This window comes from Cyprinodon tularosa, unplaced genomic scaffold (genome assembly GCF_016077235.1).
Source record: "Cyprinodon tularosa strain WSP-4 unplaced genomic scaffold, ASM1607723v1 ctg312, whole genome shotgun sequence".
Lineage (NCBI taxonomy): Eukaryota > Metazoa > Chordata > Actinopteri > Cyprinodontiformes > Cyprinodontidae > Cyprinodon > Cyprinodon tularosa.
The window spans coordinates 224,698-245,163 of NW_024039022.1; the positions used below are offsets into that span (position 1 = coordinate 224,698).

Below are 20,466 nucleotides of genomic sequence, written 5' to 3' on the forward strand. Positions count from 1 at the left end.
ATAATATTGCAAAAAATAGAACATGAGGAGCTGAATGTATTTAATGACAGAAAATATACCAATCTCACCATGTCAGGTCTTATTGGACTTTTCTGGCGTCCTTTTATCACATAATATTGACAGACACATTTAAGCACGTTTAAATTACTGTCATGATTATTGTGTGTAAAATGCTGCTATATAGTAAAAGAATCGGTGGGTTTATAAATAGAAATTAAATGCACAAAAGATAGTCATTTTTCAATGAATGAACATATGATCTGTGCTTTAGTGATACCAGACACTGCAGGAAATAAGTACCTTCCTATCAGAACTCTGATGTCTCTACTGATTTATTTCAGATACAGATCTATCAAACCTTTACATTGAAATACATTCTTTCTAAAATAGGTTTGGAATGACTTAAATATTCACATTTGCTATATTTCCAAAGTGTTTTAGTTTTTTTCTTTTTTACATTACTGTCTTTAAATTGTTAGGGTCAGTCGGAAACAATTACTTTATTGTCCTGAAAGCCACTTTTTTTATCTGACATGTTAATGGTCTGCTTGGAAAAGTTATTTTCTTGAAACTTTCCCCTTTCAGGTCAAAACATCATGTTCTTTTCTTATGTTGCCATCAATCTTTTTAAGGTGAAAAAGAGAAAGTTTTAGGTCTCTGTAGTCATTGAGGAGTCTATGAAATTTTTAAAAACTGCTCAACTCATTCAGTGTGTTTTTTATGCGGACATATGTATATGTTGATTTATTAGCATAAGCTTCAGGACATTCTTGTCCATCTTTATTGTTCTGTTTCTCATCTTACATTTACAGCCGTGTATGCAGCTACCGCAACAGCTGCGTACAGCATGATCACCCACCTTTTCTACAGTAATAACAATCTACACACAACATTTTCCCCCTCATTCATAAAATGGTAAAACCGGGGACATTTCCAGGGACAGTTTTAGCCGTGGATAGGTGGTCCAAAACGGGGATTGTCCCGGGGAAATGAGGATGTCTGGTCACCGTAATTCTAGCCAAAGAGCTAAACCAGGAATATCTTTCCTGTTGAAACTTGTCTTCTTATGAATCTCTTAATGTGGACTTTGATTGCTCCAGACAATCAGTGAACCTCAGTTCGTCTACGATATTCATGGAAAGGGTCTTACCTGTGTGCAACTGTTTCTGGTGGTTTATCAAGAAGAAACCACCAGCAGAACCAGTCTCAGTGTGAGCAGCAATCTCCCGAAAAAAGCTAAGATAAAAAAGGGAACTGTCAATCAGCTCCACAGGCGGTCCCTTATCGGAAACAGACAGCCAGGCAGACAAGCCTCGATCCAGCTCCCATGTCAGAGAATGAAAGAGAGCACACAGTCATAGTCAAAGAAATAGGACTACACTTAAAAACAGGTCAAGCTCTAACATCTATAAACAAAGATGTTGATGGCTGCAGAATTGCTCATATTTTCTCCAGGATGGTGTCATAGCCAAACGGAACAGACCAGTTGAAGCTACTATGATGAGAAAAAACAGAGAGAGCATAACGTTAGAGGTTAAACTAACAAATACATCAGAATGGGAGAATTGAGAAAGAATGAAGCAGAATGATGAAAAAGGGTCCCTATGTCCTCCAGCAGTCTAACCCCATAGCAGCAGGATAACCTGAGTCACTCTAATTATAAGTGTTATTAAAAAGGAAAGTTTTAAGCCTTGCCTTGAAACTAGAAAGTCTCCCTCAAGGGTTAAAACTGGTAGTCGGTTCCTGTTAGGATTATTCTTACTAATAATATGAGAGTGTATTAAACCCTAATAATACTTGCCTGTTGTGTGTCAGAACTAGCGTTTTCCCAAGTAGTTGCAACTAATTAGGACAGTTCCTCTGTCAGCATAAAAAGTCATCTTCAATATTTACATGGCAGAGATTTGAGAATGGAATGAAAGCGGTGTCCTTGGCCTATAAGAATAACTTGATACTTTTTAAAAATAATTTCTACTTTAACTCGCAAATATAAATGAGATAAATAACTTAACTTGACTTTCTACTCCTGAATTTAGACAAAAATGAAGTTATAGTCTGTGGACCAGAGTCTCTGAATAAGAAGCTGATTAGTCATTAGTTGGTGGGATTAAACTGATTTCAGATAATAAAATAAAAAAACCTTGGTGTTATTTTCGATCAGGACCTGTCATTTAAGTCCCATATCAAAGAGGTTTCTAGAATTTCCTTCTTTCATCTGTGCAATATTGCAAAAATGAGAAATCTCCTGTCCAGGGGTGATGCTGAGAAACTCGTCCATGCATTTGTTACTTCAAGGCTGGACTATTGTAATTCTTACTATCAGGAAGTCCACAAACTGTAGTTAAAAGCCTTCAGCTGATCCAAAATGCTGCAGCCAGAGTTCTGATGAAAATGGAAAAGAGAGATCATATCTCTCCTATCCTGGCTTCTCTTCATTGGCTTCCAGTTAAATCCAAAATAGAATTAAAATCCTCCTTCTCACATATAAAGCCTTAAATGGCCAAGCTTCATCTTGTATTGGAGATCTGATTGTTCCTTATGTTCCTAACAGAGCACTTCGCTCTCAATCTGCAGGTTTACTAGTGGTTCCTAGAATTTCTAAAAGTAGAATGGGAGGCAGATCTTTTAGTTATCAGGCTCCTCTCCTGTGGAACCAACTACCAGTTTTAGTCCGTGAGGCAGCCACCCTGTCTACTTTTAAGGCTAGGCTTAAAACTTTCCTTTTTAATAAAGCTTATAGTTAGAGTGGCTCAAGTTATCCTGAGCTATCTCTATAGTTATGCTACTATAGGCTTAGGCTTCTGGAGGGCACAGGGACCCTTTTCCATTATTCTGCTTCATTCTATCTCTATTCTCCCACTCTGCAGAATCTGTTAGTTTAATCTCTAACGTTATGCTCTCTTTGTTTTTTCTCATAGTAGCCTCGCTCCGTCTGTTCCTTTTTGGATGGGACTCCATCCTGGAGAGAAATATCAGCTGTGCTGCTGCCATCAACACCTTTGCTTATAGATGTTGGAGATCGGCCTGTTTTTCTGTAGTCCTGTGGTTTTTGTAGATTCTTTGCAGTGTAGTCCTGTTTCTCTGACTGACTGGCTGGATGTGCTCTCTGCATCCTCTGGCAATCTCCCACTGATCAGGCTCATCTGAGTGGTGAAGACAGTGTGCAGGGGGTGGCTGGCTTTGATCATAACGTCCAGCAGTTTGTTAAGTGTCCTTGTGTGTACCACCGTCCCCATGGGGTCCAGCTTCTTGCCAATCACAAAGCTGGCTCACCTTACCAGTTTGTCCAGTCTGGAGGTGTCCTTCTTGGATGGGCTGCTCCCCCAGCACACCACCCTGTAGAAGAGGACACTGGTTACCACAGAATGGTAGAACATCTCCAACAGTTTATTACAGATGTTGAACAACCTCAGTCTCCTCAGGGAAGTACATCCTGGTCTGTGTTTTCCTGTGCAGGTGGTTGGTGTGTGCTGGTGTTGAATGCACTTGAGAAGTCGAGGAAGAGAATCCTTGCTGTGGGACTTCCCTTATCCAGGTGGGAGTGGAATTGGTGGAGTAGGTAGAGGATGGTATCCTCTACTCCTATACCTGGCTGATATGCAAACTGCATGCGGTCCAGGGCCTGTTGTACTTGAGGTCTGAGGAGATTGAGGAAGATCCGCTCCATTGTCTTAATGTGATGGCAAATTATGCCACAGACCAGAAATCATCCAGCTCACTGGGCCGGGTCTTTTTAGGAACCGATGTGTTGCAGGATGTCTTCCATAGGGTAGGCACTCTCCCCAGCTGCAGTCTAAGGTTGAAGACCTGTTGGAGTGGTTCCCCCAGATCAGTAGTGCAGGTCTTCTGTAGCTGCGGACGCACCTTGTCCGGGCCTGCTACTTTCCTGTGCCAAAGTCTCCTCAGCTGTTCTCTGACCTGGTCTCTGGTCCCGGTCCCAAAGAAGCCTCGGGTAACCTCATTTAAGGACTTTAAGGCCTGTCGCACTGACTCCCATAATGATGAAGTGCTTCAGAAAGCTGGTTAAAGAACACATCCTATCCAGTCTCCCCCCCAAAATTCGACCCGTCCCCCAGTTTGCCTACCAGTGGAACCGCTCCAATGAAGACGCCATCTCCTCTGTTTTTCATCTGAGCCTAGCACACCTGGAGGAGAACACCACCCATGTGCGGATGCTGTTCCTCGACTTCAGCTCAGCTTTCAACACCATCATCCCACAGCATCTGAGAGGCAAACTGGAACAGCTGGGCTTCAAAACACCCATCTGCAATTATCTGCTACACTTCCTTACAAACAGACCTCCGTCAGTCCGGGTTGGACAGAACACCATTGATGTCATCACCCCAAGCACAGGCTCCCCTCAGGGCTCCATGCTGAGTGTTTTACCTTATAACTGTGTCCTCCTTTCTGTCAGACCCATATAAGTGCTGCTGAATTGCTGCATAGTCTGACTAAAATATATGTGGATCTACCTCAGTCAGAGCTACGCAAGCCACTTGTGTAAAATCGTGTCAGGTGTTATCATCCCAATCATGCCTTTTAATGAGCGCTAAATGCCACATCAACTTTTACCCTATAGCTGCTTTGAAAAAATGTTAACATATAGTATAAGTAATTTTTTTATTTCCAGGAAAGCCCTGAAGTTTTTAAGAAACATGCTTTAAAGATCAATAAAAAAATACATGGATAAGTAACATACAAATATAAAATATTATAATCTCCTGAGGATTTGGCATACTTGTTTGTTACCTAAAATGGCTATTTATGTAAAACCAAACGAAGAAAATTATTACAAAAGAAACACAAGGATTTTGTCATTTACATTTTATTCAGTCAATTAATATTTATTTGTATTGCACTTTACAACATTCACCAGTAAGGCAAATTGCATCCCAGTAGTGAAATAGATACAACTAGGATAGGTACAACTAAAAATCAAGCAACTTACCGTAATACATTTTCATTAAAAATAATATTATAAAAAAAAAGCAATTCTAAATCTTAGTTTTTTAGCTTGTAAAAAAAGTACAACATTAACATTTCGGTTATTTGAAAGGTAACCAGTTCCAAAGCTTTCGACCAACAAACGAACAGTCGCCACTATGTTTAACCTTTGACCTGGGGACTTCCACAAGATGTAGTGCAGGGCAACAAACCTTTTCACTTTGACTTTTCTTTGTTTTCATGTACAGTATAAGTCACAATCACTGTAGCGCAAAGATGCAGGTTTTCTTTGTATGTTGCTTTTTTGTTTTTTGCATTGTTGAACTACATTAGTTTTAATTGTAGTACAAACATTTTGCAGACTCTTGTGTATTAATCTTATCATAGATAAATAAACGGAAAATAATAAGAAATAAATTAAATGTTTTCCTGTTTATCTTTGCTGTGTGGTCTATTACCCTAAAATGTCAGGGCAGTGTTTTGGAGCCAACAAGTCATCTTTGTCATGTGCTTGTTCTGCCCAACCACCGAACCTGTTGAGTCCAATCTGCAGAACTAGCTGTGCAGAACTAGCACAGGACATAGGCTGTGTCCACCCTAATCACTGTATAGGGCACTATATACTGTAGTGGTTATGCCATTTTAAATGAGTGTCTGAACACCTATTGGATGAAAAAGTAGTGGACTTGAAATTTCCCACAATGCACTTTGAAAAGTAGTGACCATACTAGGAGAGCTCTCCTCGCAAAGCATCCCCCATCTCTGCTACATTGTGACTCACAGGTAGGCTACAGTTGTGGACATTCAACTGGTCCCCATATGGTAAAGTTCTGTTGTTTAAGCCATTCACTCTGGCTGGCACACCCTATCTGCTTTATTTCAAACATGGGTTGACCTGCTAAAGGTCGGCATCTGGCTTTTTTGCTAAATGGGAAAAAAGCCAGATGCTGACTGTTAGGAGGTCAACCCATATTTAAAAGACTCACTATAACCCTTTATTTTCAGTGATAAAACAGCTAGGGTGTACTAGCCAGAGGTTTAACCAACCCCTCCTCCCGGTTAGCATTGATGATTTAATCAGTGCGACAAAAATCAGGAAAATAAAGAATGAAGAGCAACATGGAAAGGAGCCAGGGAGTGTGATTATTGTTTGGCTCTGCTCTTCTGTTCCCAGTGTATCCCTATTAGAGCCGAACCGTTTGAAGGCGATGTTTTGTGGGTTTGACCAAGTTGTTTGGTCAGAAGGAAATGGGTGCAGAGTTTCATCATGGGGGAGGGCCATCGACTCACTTTTTCCATTTATTATTATTTGTTTAACGATATTGATTGGCAGTCAATCAAATGAATTATTACGCTTTGTTTTAGGTTCCTTTTTTTAGATTTGTGGGATGTTACTCGTACGCCTTCCGACTGTGTTAATGTGGTCTGAACAGCCAGTGTTCAATCCCCCTCCTTGTCACGTATAAGGTTATTTTTTTGTGTTTGAACTATAAGTTTTCGTTAAATCATTATCACAGCTTGTGTTTAGTTTCTTCACTGACCTCCTTTTAGGGGCCATATTTGTTTTGGGTTCATTACTTTGGGGAAATCAAACTGTTTCCACTGTGTTCTCATGCTTTACTAGTTTGGTCCAGCACAACTGGGGACAAATAAAAATATTATGATACTCATTTCTCATAAAAGATTTTTTAATATCAACTCTTTAGAATGGTCAGTTTTTACAAGTGGGACTTGGGATTTCTTTTTTTATTATATAAAGACAGTAACTACATCACTCCCTATAGCCTCAGTGGGCTGCTGCAAAGGGCACGTGCGACTTTCTTGTGTGTTGACCTTAATTTCACTGAAGTTAAAAATTTTAAAAGCAATCCGCTCAGTTTCTTCTTCCTTCCCACATTCAAACAGACAAGCAAACCAACCATCACCGAGGTAAGCCAGGTCTGAGTAACCACTGGGTCCCTTGTAAAGGATCCTGGGATCGCTCCATGCATTTGGATCAGATGGTGATGTGTTCAGGAACACACCTAAATTAATTCTTTTCTTTGCATGGCTTGGGTGGGTGTATAACAGCCACTGGTTCTCACCGCCATCTGCTGCAGCTTCAGTTTGTGCTGGGAAGGAGATCACACTTCCCTGACAGCCATAACCTGTTTCCACAAGCTTTTTATTGCTATATACTGTAAACGCATGTCCCTTACTGTCACTGACAGCTTCCACCCGATGCCCTCCCTGGCTGCGAGCATTGCAATAAATGAATCTGCCTTTTCCATCAGAAACCTCAGCCATTTGACACTCTATTGATTTTCCTTCTAGCAAGGAGCCAAACTGCCAGTTTTCACCAGAATCATCACTATAGAGGGACACAGCACGTGGAACAGGTTTTATAGGCTTTGCACCAACATAAGCATAAGCTGGAACCATTAGTCTGCCATTCTCTGCTTGAAGACCATGACCTGGCCCAACAGCAAAGGTCACCCATTCCTTACTTAGATGTTCAGTCAAATCAGTCAGTCCACTCCAGGTTTGTCCAAGATCCTCACTCGTTATGTAACAGAGGCGGGTTTTGTTGCAGTAATTTCCTATCTGCCACCACTCAGTGCAGCTTCCTTCGACGCAGATGAAAAACAAGAACAGCTTTCTGTTTGCTCTGTCGAACACAGGGCAAGGGTTCATGGTGCGGTGTCCACTAATGTGCGCTTCTCTCACCACTGTTTGCTCGCTCCACTGCAAAACATGGTAATCAGGAGCTGTGTTTAACTGAAGCACTGTAAAAATCTCTGTCAGTGAAGAAATTAAACAGTAAAGTGAGCTACATTACCTCAACTGTTACACTGTTTTCCCTCCGGAGCGCTCCCTTCCTCATAACCAGCTGCTCTGCAGTATGATCTGCTTTTTCTTCACGCTGCTCGGCGAAGGTCAGAAGCGTTTCTTCAATGTACAAAAGAGCAGGGATCCTGTAAACCTTGGGTTTAGAGGAAGTTTTTGGAACATTACAACATAATTTATCCATTGCTGGTATGCTAAATATGCAGGAAACAGCCGGCAACTGTCTGAGTTTCCAGGGTTTGTGTTTTGCAAGAGTGGGTGGGGCTTACAGAAGAAGGGAAGGGAGGGCAGGAGCTTGATCAATGACTAACAAGACCAAACACAATTGAATTAAAGCAATTGTGTTTGGTCACATAACTGATTCAGATTCTGACCATTGAAGGATCCTGTAAATCCTAATAGGTTTGTGGAATAAAGTTTGGAAATTTGTTGGATTTTTATTTAGATTGTTATTGGCTGGTTGCTGCAAAGATTTTCTTTTTCATTTTCTACACCTATGATATGAATACAACGGAGTGTGAAACACATTTGAAGCATGTCTTTTAAATACTGTTCCCTAATGTGAAAAGAACATATACAAAAGTTCTTATTTTAAAGTCCTAAAACTGATTTAAGGTCAGGATCATACTTTTTCTTGTATGATGAAAAAATTGCAGACTTATTGCAGTTGAGTACCTGATTCTGTTAAAACAACAAAAATCAAAACAGATGGCACCCTTTGTTTAATATTTAGCGGTGGAATATGGTGCTAAATGTTGTTAGCTGGGTGGAGAGAGTCGGAGGTCGAATGATAAAAGTAGAAGGGGGCAGGTAGGTCAGAGGAACCAATGGTTGGGGGGATTACAGCAAGCAATTGTTTGCTAAAGGTATAGAGGATGATATTTTATTTGCAGGTGGATCATCTAAATAATTGGTCCTCCTAATTGTCAATCATTCTGGTGGTATGTTTATATATGGCTGTCCTATGTGCTCATCCTGTTAGTCATCTTTTTCTGCACATGCGCTCTTCCAGGCATATCTCTGAGGGATTTAGGGGTAAGGGCGGACGTTCGGGCACAGTAAGCTCTGAATGAGCCATGAGAACAGCAACTTTGAAACAGAGCGTGCATGCACTCGCATGCATTTCCTCTTGGGAGTGTGTACAGGGTTGTTCATGTGCTTATTTTTTATAAAGTGGAGAGGGCAGGTCTTTTAAAAAATTTACAAAAATCCTCCACAATACGTTTAATTCAAGCAGATTATGATAAGGAGTTTGCTTTTCTGATGGAATCCAAGAATGAATCAGAAGCATGTTACTTCTGGAGAAAAACTTAAAATAAGAGGAGCTTTGCAGATGCAATAACACAGTGAGGCTCCCAGAGGGGTAGCGGTACCACAACAGTCAACACTCAGACAGAATGTGTTTGGAGCAGCTTCTCTTTAAGCTTTAACCAACGAGGGACTGATTGAGAGCAGGTGTGCAGCAAAGCACTGCCCAGCCCGCTCACCAAGGAAAATCTGCAGCTTCAGGGAAACCCAGGAAAGCATGAAAACAACCCAAAGTTTATTTATTGGTAATAAAAAATAAATAAAAATAAAACGATAACCCAACATAGCTGATGATAAAACAAAATTTCACTTCCCTTATAACATGTTCATCTAATACTAAACAAACCTATAAAAACCATGATTTTTAATCAAAACAAAAACTATATAATAACAGGTCGAAATAAGTAATTTGCTATGGGAGTAATGCAGTGCAGTGGATTAGTGAGCCCTGAAAGAGCGTCCAGTGATTCCCTCTCGCTTCCCGGTTTTGTTGACAACTCTTCCCCCTGGATAGGACCACCCTGCCTGCTGCTAAGCCCCCAATAAAACCAGCCCTCCTTCACCCTCATTCTACTTCAGGTCATATGTCAGTTTGCTACGGAGCCCCTAAAGCAGTGGTTCTCAAACTTTTTCTGTCATTCCCCACTTTGGACAAGGGGGAATTTTCAAGCCCCGCCTGTCCCCATTGCCCCAACACAATGCTAATGAAATATGCAACAATCTTAAAATTTTCCAATTTTATTGAAGTAACAAGTAGTATCTAAATACAAACTATCTACATCAAATAACAGCAAGCTCAAAAATAAAGAAAATGAAAATGCAGCTGTGTCAAAATTTGTATCAAGCTCAAAGATAGAAAAAATTAAAGTGCCACTCTGCAATCTGTTAATAAAAGAAAAGAAGTGAAATCCATCTGGCAATACAGCTCTATTTATCCCTGCATTAGTGGCTGCAATGAGCCTGTTTTGCATTGCACAGTTTCTCAAAACGGGGTTGCAGGCTTGATACTGCCACTCTCAAGTCATGCTCAATGTTCAGCTGAGATCTGTATTTTGTTTTCAGTGAAGCAACAGTTGAAAAGCCCATCTCACAGAGATATGATGTGGCAAAGGGAAGAAGAATGCACACAGCTCTCTGCCCGATGAGTGGATACTCCCTCTCCACTCCAAACCAGAATTCACTATTAGTCTGAGCATTAAACCTGAGCTTCAGGGTGGAGTCAGACGTCATTTCAATAAACTGGTCCTATTTATTTAAGATAAAATATTTCAAATTCAGTTATTTATGATCAACCTGCGCCGTCAATCCCGGCGCATGTGCGCTTTATTTGCAGTCTGGACGCTGAGGGTAAACATGCTGTGTCTCTGCAGCGCTGAGAGGGACTCCTGCGATAGCTGGGGAGAACGGGGTGGGGATGGGGGAGGCGCCCCACGGCAGCACCTGCCGCTGGAGGACAAGAAAAGGAATGATACGTGCTTTCACGTAAGAGTCTCCAAAAGGCGCTAATTTGTCGCTAGTCCCTTTTTTTAAAAAGAGTCGCTGGAGGGGTCTAAAATATAGCAACAAAGTCGCTGATTTGGCAACACTGGGGCGCGAAAGTTTATTCCGTTACAAATAATATGCCGACGTCACGTCAATCATTATTTTGGCACTTCAGTTCCAGGTGAAATTTTTCTCATATCTAATGTTCTTTTAATTAGACTGCATGTAGGCTATTAATGATTACTTTGTGGGTTTGATTGGTCTAAAAAGCGGCAACATACAGCTATAAGGACAGTTTGCTCTCACACATTCTACATTTATAGTCACACACACACACACACACACCGGAACTTGGCGCGCCCCACCTGTCACGTCTCAATTCCCCACCAGTGGGTCGCGCCACACACTTTGAGAACCGCGGCCCTAAAGGGACATGGAGGGGGAAAAAAACTTTTGCGAGATCTCGCAAAAGTATTGCGAGATCTCGCAAAGTAAAACAGATGTCCTGATCCACACTCCTTGCTGGTTAGTGGCGGTATTGCACCACATAGTTGTTTGCCAACCGCCATTAAATAGAAGAAGAAGAAGAAGTAAACAGACACAAAACAATGGAGGCGCAAACAGATCATCAATCGGAGAAGTTTATTCATTTCTATTTTAGTATTGGCCTGACATATAAAGACATTAAATCCACACTCGGCTGCAGACATGGATTTGACATTAGCGAGAGACATTTGAAAAGATTAAAAAAAGGTTTTCTACGTCGGCAAACCGGAAATTGAACATACGGGGGCGAACCGGAAGTAAACCAGACACACAACAGCGGAGGCGCAAAGCGAAAACTACAAGCTACAACCATGGAGGACGATTTGGAGAGGTTCTTAATTTCTAGAGAAGTCCCAAAAGACGACATTACACGAATGAAGAGAGACAAGGTCAGTAAACAATCCATTAAATAACCTGACGTAAATTTAGTAACAAGGCATTCGTGACGAAAGTAGAGTGAATAGCTTCGTGAATAGCATGCTATCGTTAGCTAATATTGGTATTATTCGTAGAATTGTAGAAATGCATAATTGTTTCGTGCAATTATAGTGAATGCATACTTGATAGCCTAATAACAATGTTAACATGATATCATGAAACTTGAGTAGAGGATAAAACTGGTAACTTTGAACTCCCTGGCTGGTCGAGCATACTGTTGACTGTCAAGTCTGGTTGATTTTTATTTCCGAAAACCTGTATCGTCATTACCAGCTTGTTAACGTTCCTTGCCAGTGATTTATCATAGTATAAAATTTGTGAAATTAATAGAGCCGACATGTTTTCAGGCACGGGTGGTTTAAAGAGTATAATCTGATTGAATTTGACTTTGTAAAGTGCCTTAAGATGACATGTTTTAATGAATTGGCACTATATAAATTAAATTTAATCGAATTGAATTTATTTAGCAAAGTACACCTTGCAAGCAGTTGGAATCCTTTCCAATCTGCATTTCTTGACTATTTTATCAAGCATCAGAGTAAAACTATAAAATAAATAACAACTAACGACTATATAAAGGTCTGTGACACTTTTTTTTTTACTTTATTAGGATGACTACCTTTCTGAAACATACATTAATTAATGTAGAGTACATTTCAAATAAATTTGAATAATTGATATTCAAGTCAGCAAATTAAATATTTATTTTAAATGATTAACCATAAGGATAAATTGATGAAATGCATTCATTCATAAATGGGTTGTGTATGCAAATTCATAGATAAATCTATACCTGTCTATAAGATACTTGGTTATAGGTGGAATTTTAGTTATATAGCTTAACTCACACAGGGTCAGGTTTTCGCTTTTTTCAGGTTGAGATAACCTGGACGCACAATGTTTTTGTGCCATGAAATGGAGAACGTCAACCACAGAAGTTTTTAATTTTTCCATGCTGAATCAAGGAATCCTCATCTTCCAAATTAAATGGTGCATTAATTGCAGTGATTAATGAAATTATTTAATGCACAAAAGTTGACTTGTGTCAGAACGAATGCTAACACAGTATATTTTATAGGGCTTTTAAAACTTTTTCTAGAACAATCTGCAACTACACTGAATAAGTTAATACATGGGAATACATAAATGGCATGTAATTTGCACTAAACTAGATTTCTGATTGTCTTGATGCATCTTAATAAGCAAAGTATAAAAAAAAATTCAGATTCATCAAAATAGATACAATGCACTGTACTGACACTAGTGTTTCTCTCTTCTGTTTGCAGGTTGACAAAGCAGTGTTGCGCATCATGACTGATGAGCAAATGTCAAAATACATAAACACATATGGTGATAGAGTAGCTGTGCTATCTTTCTGTGAACAAACACAGTGCCAAAGCATCAGTAAAGACACTCTTTTAGAGAGATTGAAATATAAAATAGGGGCACGCAAAATGAAATCAAAGACAAGAGGATCACCGAGTGGAACCCCAGACGAACTCCAAAATACCATGGCCAGAGAAAGAAATAGGGCAGGAGAGAAGGCTTCAAGAAAGGTTGAAATTGGATGGCTTCATTTTGGCATTAATGGATACAGTCAAGTACGGACCAACAGTGGTGGAGGCACGAGACATTCTACAATGGCAAAAACAGCTACTGTTGCTCAGATCATGGAATGAGGAAAATAACTATTTTTTCCTGATGGGCAGTCCACAAAAGGGCGAGCTGAAGACTTCATGTTTGACATCTGCGATTTTAAAAGGAACAAGATTCCCTTTAATCACACTGTTGGCCAAATGTATGAACAAACTAAACTAAAACTTCTCAGATTTTACATCTGTACTAAAGAGGGAGCTCCAAAAGATCACTCATCTGAGGAAAATGGTCAGTTTGAAGATGGATCTCAGTCAGTCATCACAGATCTGCAGGATAGTTCATATTCAACTGATAGTGACGGAAGCGCCCAGGTATATGCACATATATTTGTAATAAATAATATAACGATACTGAAATGGACAGATGTTAAGGGGACAAGAGTCACTAATAAAGTTAGTGACTCTTGTCCCTAACTTTATTACAATTGTCCATCTATATATACAGTGAGGTAAGTATTGTAGTTGTTGGATGATGTGTTTAAGTTTTGAGGAACGTGCGTTCACCTCCATTGTGTTTACTGAGCTGCTTCATGGTTCAAAAAACGTCAGGTGCTGCTGAATGAAGGGAATAGTCATATTCATATGACTAAGTATTATTACATAGGTCAATTTGTCAGTATGTTCAACCACCCCTTTAATAGATTTTGTGTTTTAACATGTATTGTTACACAGCATTTATTTTTTTGATTACTACTGAAGAAATTAAAGCACTGTGTCTTTGATTTGTTTTCAGATGCAACAAAGATCAAAAAGGTTAAGGAAAATATCTGAGGATGAGACAGCACAAAGTCCAGGTCCATCACATCCCTTTCAGTCAACCCCAACAGACATAAAAAATAGCAGCATTGACGGAAGAGAAAACACGAGTGACGTCACTTTACCGGAACCGGGCCCCTTGTTTGACGAGGCAGATACACTTGTGTGGGATTCGGACGATGATGTGGTGGTTATCAATTTAAAACATGTTGATGAGGATGACACACAGGTAATATTTTGTTTACAATTTCTTAATAAAGATATAAATTTTGGGGTTGCACAGTGGGTAGCGCTGTTGCCTTGCAGCAAGAAGGTTCTGGGCTCAAATCCAATCCTGGGTCTTTCTGCATGGAGTTTGCATTTTCTCCCTGTGCATGCATGGGTTGTCTCCGGGTACTCTGGCTTCCTCCCACAGTCCATAAACATGACTGTTAACTGGCTCCTCTAAATTGTCCTTAGGTGTGAGTGTGTGCGTGAATGGTTGTTTGTCCTGTGTCTATGTGTTGCCCTGCGACAGACTGGCGACCTGTCCAGGGTGAACCCCCGCCTCTCACCCAGTGAATGCTGGAGATAGAGCCCAGCGACCCCATGAAGGATTTAGCAGGTCAGAAAATGGTTGGATGGATGGATGTTTTGAATTTTAATATCACATGTTTGATGGGGTATTAAAAACAAATACTAATTTTTATCTTTAATGAAATTGGGAGTCAGTTAAGTCATTTCGTCTAATTACTGGAATTGTGCAGCAATTTTATCTTTGACTTATAACTTTATTGTACTGTTATGTCTCTAATATGTTAAATATTTTCATTTTTATCCTAAAACCTAAGTGGACTTCTTAACATTGTCTGGAGTGTTCCTGATGTTGACTGGAAGTTATGCTCATGTACAAAAGTAATTATGAAAAACTTTTTTTGAAAATAAATCTGATTTTAGGGTTAATGTATCTGCTGTCTTTTATTGTATTCTTCAGAGGACAGAGTTGGGTGGTGCTCCTACACAGGTGATAGAGCTTCTACTCCCTTCAGGTGATGGCCTGCTTAACCTGGATGAGCAGCAGTCCATACACGAGGAAGCAGTGCAAGCTGCCCAGGTAAGACACACCACTTCAAACAAATTGATGTCATCAGTGTTAACTATTATTGTGGTAGGAGATCACAAATTTTGAACAGAAACCAGTGTGAGAAGGGGTGCAGTTTGTAACATGGTCTCATAAAAAGATGCTTGAGATGAAGGCCCCAGGGGGCTGAGGGTGCTACAGAACCCCCTAGTGGGGAGAAATAAAAATTGTCGGTGAAAAAGAAATCAGAGAAGTAAATAAAATAAATTAATATCTTCCAATATATCTCCCAATATCTTCTAATGTTTGATGCATTCTCACTTTAATTACAAATGTGATATAAATCCAATAAAGCATTTTTTGAAGAAATAGGCTGTAGTTTTAAGCTTTGTTAGAACCCAAATTTTGCTACTTTGGGATATTAAAGGAATTCTTATCTTAGGGTGTTTTTTCTCACCTCGATCTTTAGGTCAATCTAAATTTAGATTGACTTAAATATGGTCCAGTTTGACACAGTATGATAGCACAATCGCACTCTAATGCTTAATAAACTAGTGCCGCCTGAAGAGATGGTCTCAGTTTAGCTCTAGCCGAACTCTGGTGCGCTCTAGTTGACGTCTGAAAACACCATACTCTGGTGTGACTCCACTGCCAGGTATCTTCACATGAATAACATTGTTTTTACATTATGACATCTTAGGCGCATAGATAACCTAGTTGGTAATCAGTAACCTTGTAACAAACATGCCAAAATTTAGGATACTTTGGCCTCTGCTTTATTCTTTGACAATTCTGATTTTTAATTGTGTGTTTTGTTCTTCTAGCTGGACAGTGGGCTAAATTTCAATTTGCCCTCTCATTCAAGCAGCCACATGCCAACAGACAGCAACCCAGGAAGTCCCCAGACCACACGGCGTGCTTCAGTTTGCAGGATAAAGGTTGTTGATGATCTTTTGCCTGTATTTACTGAGAGCAGCATCATGAATATGACTTTAAAGATGGACTTTGTCAACGAAAAAGCTATTGATGATGCCGGAGTGTCTAGGGAGGTGTACACAGCCTTCTGGGAGCAATTTCTTGAACAGTGTGAAGGAGAAACAGAGCGAGTTCCAAGGCTTAGGCCAGATTTTTCTGAGGCTGAATGGCAAGCAGTTGGACGGATTTGGGTTAAAGGATTTGTAGATCATGGTGTTATGCCAGTAAAGCTATCAATGGCTTTTATTTTAGCATGCATCAATGGAATTGACCATGTTGATACAGACATCCTGATGTCATCATTTCTCAACTACCTCCCTCCCATTGAGAGATCAGCTGTTGAGAAGGCTCTTCAGGGAACACTGGATGAAAGTGATCAAGAGGACTTGCTTGACCTTTTCACACGGATGGGTTCCCATTTCCTACCTCCAGAGAACAACATGAAGCCTGCCATAGAACTAATGGCACACAAAGCAATTCTCCAAGAGCCCAAATTTATTGTCGATTGCCTCTCCACACCCATGTCACTTGTGAGGTTTAAACTACCAGATAAGGAAAGTGTGTTGAGTGTTTATGAGTTAAAGAAGCCTACGGGCAAAAGAGTAATGCAATTGCTTGAAACTAATAAGGTGGTGCTGTCTCAAAGAGAACAAACAACCTTAAACCATCTCCAACGTTATGTGAAAAATGCTGATCAAGCAAAAGCTGAGAAAATCCTACGCTTCTGCACAGGTTCCTCAGTTATATGTGTTGAGAAGATTATGGTTAGCTTTAATGCTGAAACTGGCCTCAACAGAAGGCCTGTTGCTCATACCTGTGGAGCTACAATTGATGTGCCATGTACATACAGTTCTTACCCAGAATTTCGGACAGAGTTTGACAATATCCTGTCCAGCAATTACTTAGAAATGGACATCATTTAAATGTGGGACCAGGTTTAACTAGGCCAAGAAGTAACTGGCCTCATGGTATGGTTGATAATCATTTATTTATGTATTTATGTTTTGTCATTTAAACATCTGATGCACTGACATCATGATAAGCAGTCTCATTTCCTTTTCAGCATGCACTTTATTTGTTTTACTGGTGCAATAATACACCTCCATTTTTTAACAGATTTTATATTTTAAATTATACTTTGAAAATGACTGCAGCTTTCTGTTTCATTATTTTAAATCTAACCCAGTTTCTATGCTGGACTTCTTTTTTTAAAAGCATATAAGGGTGATATTCTGTTATTTACATAATTGTTAATCACTGGTAGAATTAGTGATTGTTCCTTTTGAAGTCATGCCAGTTAGTTGCTTATTCAGAAGCAGTTTAAAACTCAATACTAAGATACCTATCCAGTGTTCCTGTTTACAAAATGTATAAGCTGAGTTTGTCTGTGTAATATGCCCTTCTGAATTATTACAATGTTTCCATCATATTGCTCTAATGTACTACTGTAACTTCATGCTATCACATGTATTTTTTTATGTGAGTGCATTTGCCCAAGAAGTGACCTTGAATGTTTGTATAATTTTTTTTATTGACAAACTAGTCAGATTTGGCAAAGTTTACATTACCTCAGGGTTTCAAATGTATGTAAATGTTTTACATACAGAAAAATTAAAAAAGAATTCTGCTACACTAACATTAAAATGTGTGGCTTCATTCACAGATACTGTATCTTCACTATTAATTTGTCACTGCACACAGGCTGATACTGATGGTTATTTACATCTAAGACATAGAAAACATTTTGTGAAATGTTAACAAAAAATAATTTAAATGAATAATCAGCTATTAAAATGGTTTGGGAATAATTGTTCCCCTACAGGGCATTTTAAATATTCCTGACTTAAATAGCTGCAGTGATGGCCTCTCTTAGGTGCCTGTACAGGTTCACAGCCTGATAAGGATCTCTTGGTAGAGTCAGATGTGACTCCGACATTAAGATGTTGCATAGTCCATACACATCTGGATCACATGGTATCAGCTGCCGAAAAACACATTCGTCTTTGCACAACTGAATATGTTCATCTTCAACAAGGGATAGAAAGTCTCTGGTCCCATAGAGTTGAGGCAAGGCATACATCACATTCGGTCTACCACTGGGGACACTGATGTTTTTCGATGGTCTGATGGTGTGTGCATTCCAAACTTGGACAGTGTCCTCCAGTTCATCCTGTTAAAAATACACAAAATACATTTAGGAGGAACTGTACATACATGTAAACTTAAAATAGTTCAAAAACGTATCCAAAATTGGCCTTTCTTTCTCTCCTCTCCCCTGCTCCCTCCAGCCTTTTCTCTCCTCAGTCTCACACACATTTACGTCAAAACACAAAACTCACCTGGATCAGTCCCATGCAACAAAACTGAAGGATAGCCTTGTCCAGAAACCCGCCGTCAAAATATCCAGTGTCTCTGATGTCTGCAAACAAGGATATCCAGAACTCCACGCACTGGTTTCGCAGAAAACCCCACCAACACTCGATCCTCTGATTGGCGGTGCTTGCTCCCTCCAGGTAGCTATCAACAGTGCCGTCTGGATGAAACGGGACGAGGAACCGCTGAAAGCCTCTAACATGGCCGTTTTCAGTCCCTAAATCGCCTCTCACAATCCTAGGGCAGCCCCCTAAACGTTGGACTGCATCAACGTAATAACCCCCAATCAACTTGGGGTCACTACTCGTGGTATAGACATTAAGCCAGATGATTTTTCTCGAAAAACCGTCAATGCTTCCGTTGATACAAAAGCCATATGGCTTCAGCTTGTCATAGCTGTCCATGTGCCAAATGAAGTTAGGCCCTCTCGAAAAGTAGCTCCGTCGTCTTAGGCGTCTTGCTTGCCTTAAAGAAACTCCTCTAGGATCTAGCTCCTTCAGCACCAACCTCACATCCTCCTTCTTAACGAGTAGTCCATGCTCTCTGCACTTTGCGTACATCCACCGGTACCCATGAAGCTGACCAGAGAACTGTAGCTCGTTACTGATGAATTCCACCAGGACCGCAAGATCACTGTATTCTTTACGACGAGAAAGTCCCCTCGCCCTGAGTAATCTTTTCAAATGTCTCTCACTAATGTCGAATCCATGTCTACATCCAAGTACGGATTTGATGTCTTTATATGTCAGGCCAATACTAAAATAGAAATGAATAAACTTCTCCCATGGATGATCTGTTTGCGCCTCAAGGAGTGTGGATCAGGACATCTGTTTTACTTTGCTAGATCTCGCAATACTTTTGCGAGATCTCGCAAAAGTTTTTTTCCCCCTCCATGTCCCTTTAGGGGCTCCGTAGTTTGCTGACTTCTATTGAAGTGACCTTCTTTCAATTATTTTTCATTCTAACTACATGCGTCATGTTGGTTCTAAAGCATGTCAGGCTGAAGACTCATCAATTGATTCATTGTGACCATTGGCTGAAGATGTACTGTATAAAACAGGAAGGAGGGAAAATGTCCCTATTAGTGAAAAAACTCTAAAAAGTAACTGAATAAGAGCTAGTAATGCTCTAAAAAGCAACTATGTAGTAATCCAGTTACTGGTTTAATTTTATATTATTATTTTGTTTTGTAGATTGAATAATAAAGCAAATCAAAATAAACCAATATGCTAGATGTCAAAACATGTTAGCCCTATACAATTTAATTACAAATTATATGATCAGATCTTTATTGTTAAACAAAAAAGATGAAAGCACAAAATATATTTTGTGTATAGCATAAAAAATATCCAATTACTATAGATTATACATAATCCCTCATTATTTCATACATAATAGTTTTCATAACCTACTGTAATAACCTAACCCATACCTTTGGGAATGTCATTTGTCCCTTTTGATTCAGAACAAGGTGACATGCCAGTCACAGTTACATGATACAGCATCTACTGTAATGCAAATGTGTAAAACACAGTAGAAACCATCAATATCTCAGGATACATTTAAAACCTGGTAATAAACGTACTTTTTTCAAGAAGGCAAAACTTCTTCAACGGTTTTAAATAAAAAGAGGCGAGTGATGATAAACAAACAAAATGGTTCTGGTATTTTATTGTACATGGGAGATTATTCTATGCTTCTTTATGTAAAAACTATTAGAACCCACATGTTAAACTGCTAAAAACAATATTGTAGAGAACATACTCTTGGCCGGATGGAGGACCTCTTTCCGTGACTGAATTCAAAACATCTGAAAAAGCAATAAGCAGATTTTTTGAAGGAAAAAAACACACACACATACACAACAAAACCCTTGTTCCAGCTGCACTGAACTGTAATCCTGCAGGCGTCTGGAGAAAAGGCACAAAGCATGGCAGAGTGATGACCCGCTGAGGTTAAAATATTCGATGGTGTGAACCCAAATGTATGTGGAGACACATTCAAAGATGACTAGATAAGGCCTTTTTTTAACGCAAGGTAAAAACCTGAAGAAACGTTTGAACAGGAGGAGAGAGTATACAGATTAAAAAGCATAACAGTTGA

The 20,466-nt window shown here is 39.6% G+C and overlaps 3 protein-coding genes across 3 annotated transcripts; 1 reads left to right on the top strand and 2 right to left on the bottom strand.

The window, feature by feature from the left end:
* Positions 1 to 5,735: 5,735 nt before the first annotated feature.
* LOC119788228 (sialidase-4-like) lies at positions 5,736 to 8,022 on the bottom strand. Its single transcript, XM_038292430.1, has 2 exons — positions 7,763 to 8,022; positions 5,736 to 7,668 (listed from the first exon to the last, which is right to left on the bottom strand). Exons 1-2 carry the CDS (start codon positions 7,952 to 7,954, stop codon positions 6,694 to 6,696), a joined length of 1,167 nt encoding a protein of 388 aa, XP_038148358.1. The 5' UTR covers positions 7,955 to 8,022; the 3' UTR covers positions 5,736 to 6,693.
* A 3,316-nt stretch (positions 8,023 to 11,338) lies between these two features.
* LOC119788216 lies at positions 11,339 to 17,620 on the top strand. The gene is made up of 5 exons (XM_038292413.1): positions 11,339 to 11,495; positions 12,831 to 13,511; positions 13,933 to 14,184; positions 14,929 to 15,048; positions 15,840 to 17,620. The coding sequence occupies exons 2-5, from the start codon at positions 13,281 to 13,283 to the stop codon at positions 16,911 to 16,913; spliced, it is 1,677 nt and encodes a 558-aa protein (XP_038148341.1). The 5' UTR covers positions 11,339 to 11,495; positions 12,831 to 13,280; the 3' UTR covers positions 16,914 to 17,620.
* Positions 17,502 to 19,163, bottom strand: LOC119788217. The gene is made up of 2 exons (XM_038292414.1): positions 18,330 to 19,163; positions 17,502 to 18,160 (listed from the first exon to the last, which is right to left on the bottom strand). Exons 1-2 carry the CDS (start codon positions 18,921 to 18,923, stop codon positions 17,834 to 17,836), a joined length of 921 nt encoding a protein of 306 aa, XP_038148342.1. The 5' UTR covers positions 18,924 to 19,163; the 3' UTR covers positions 17,502 to 17,833.
* Positions 19,164 to 20,466: the final 1,303 nt, after the last annotated feature.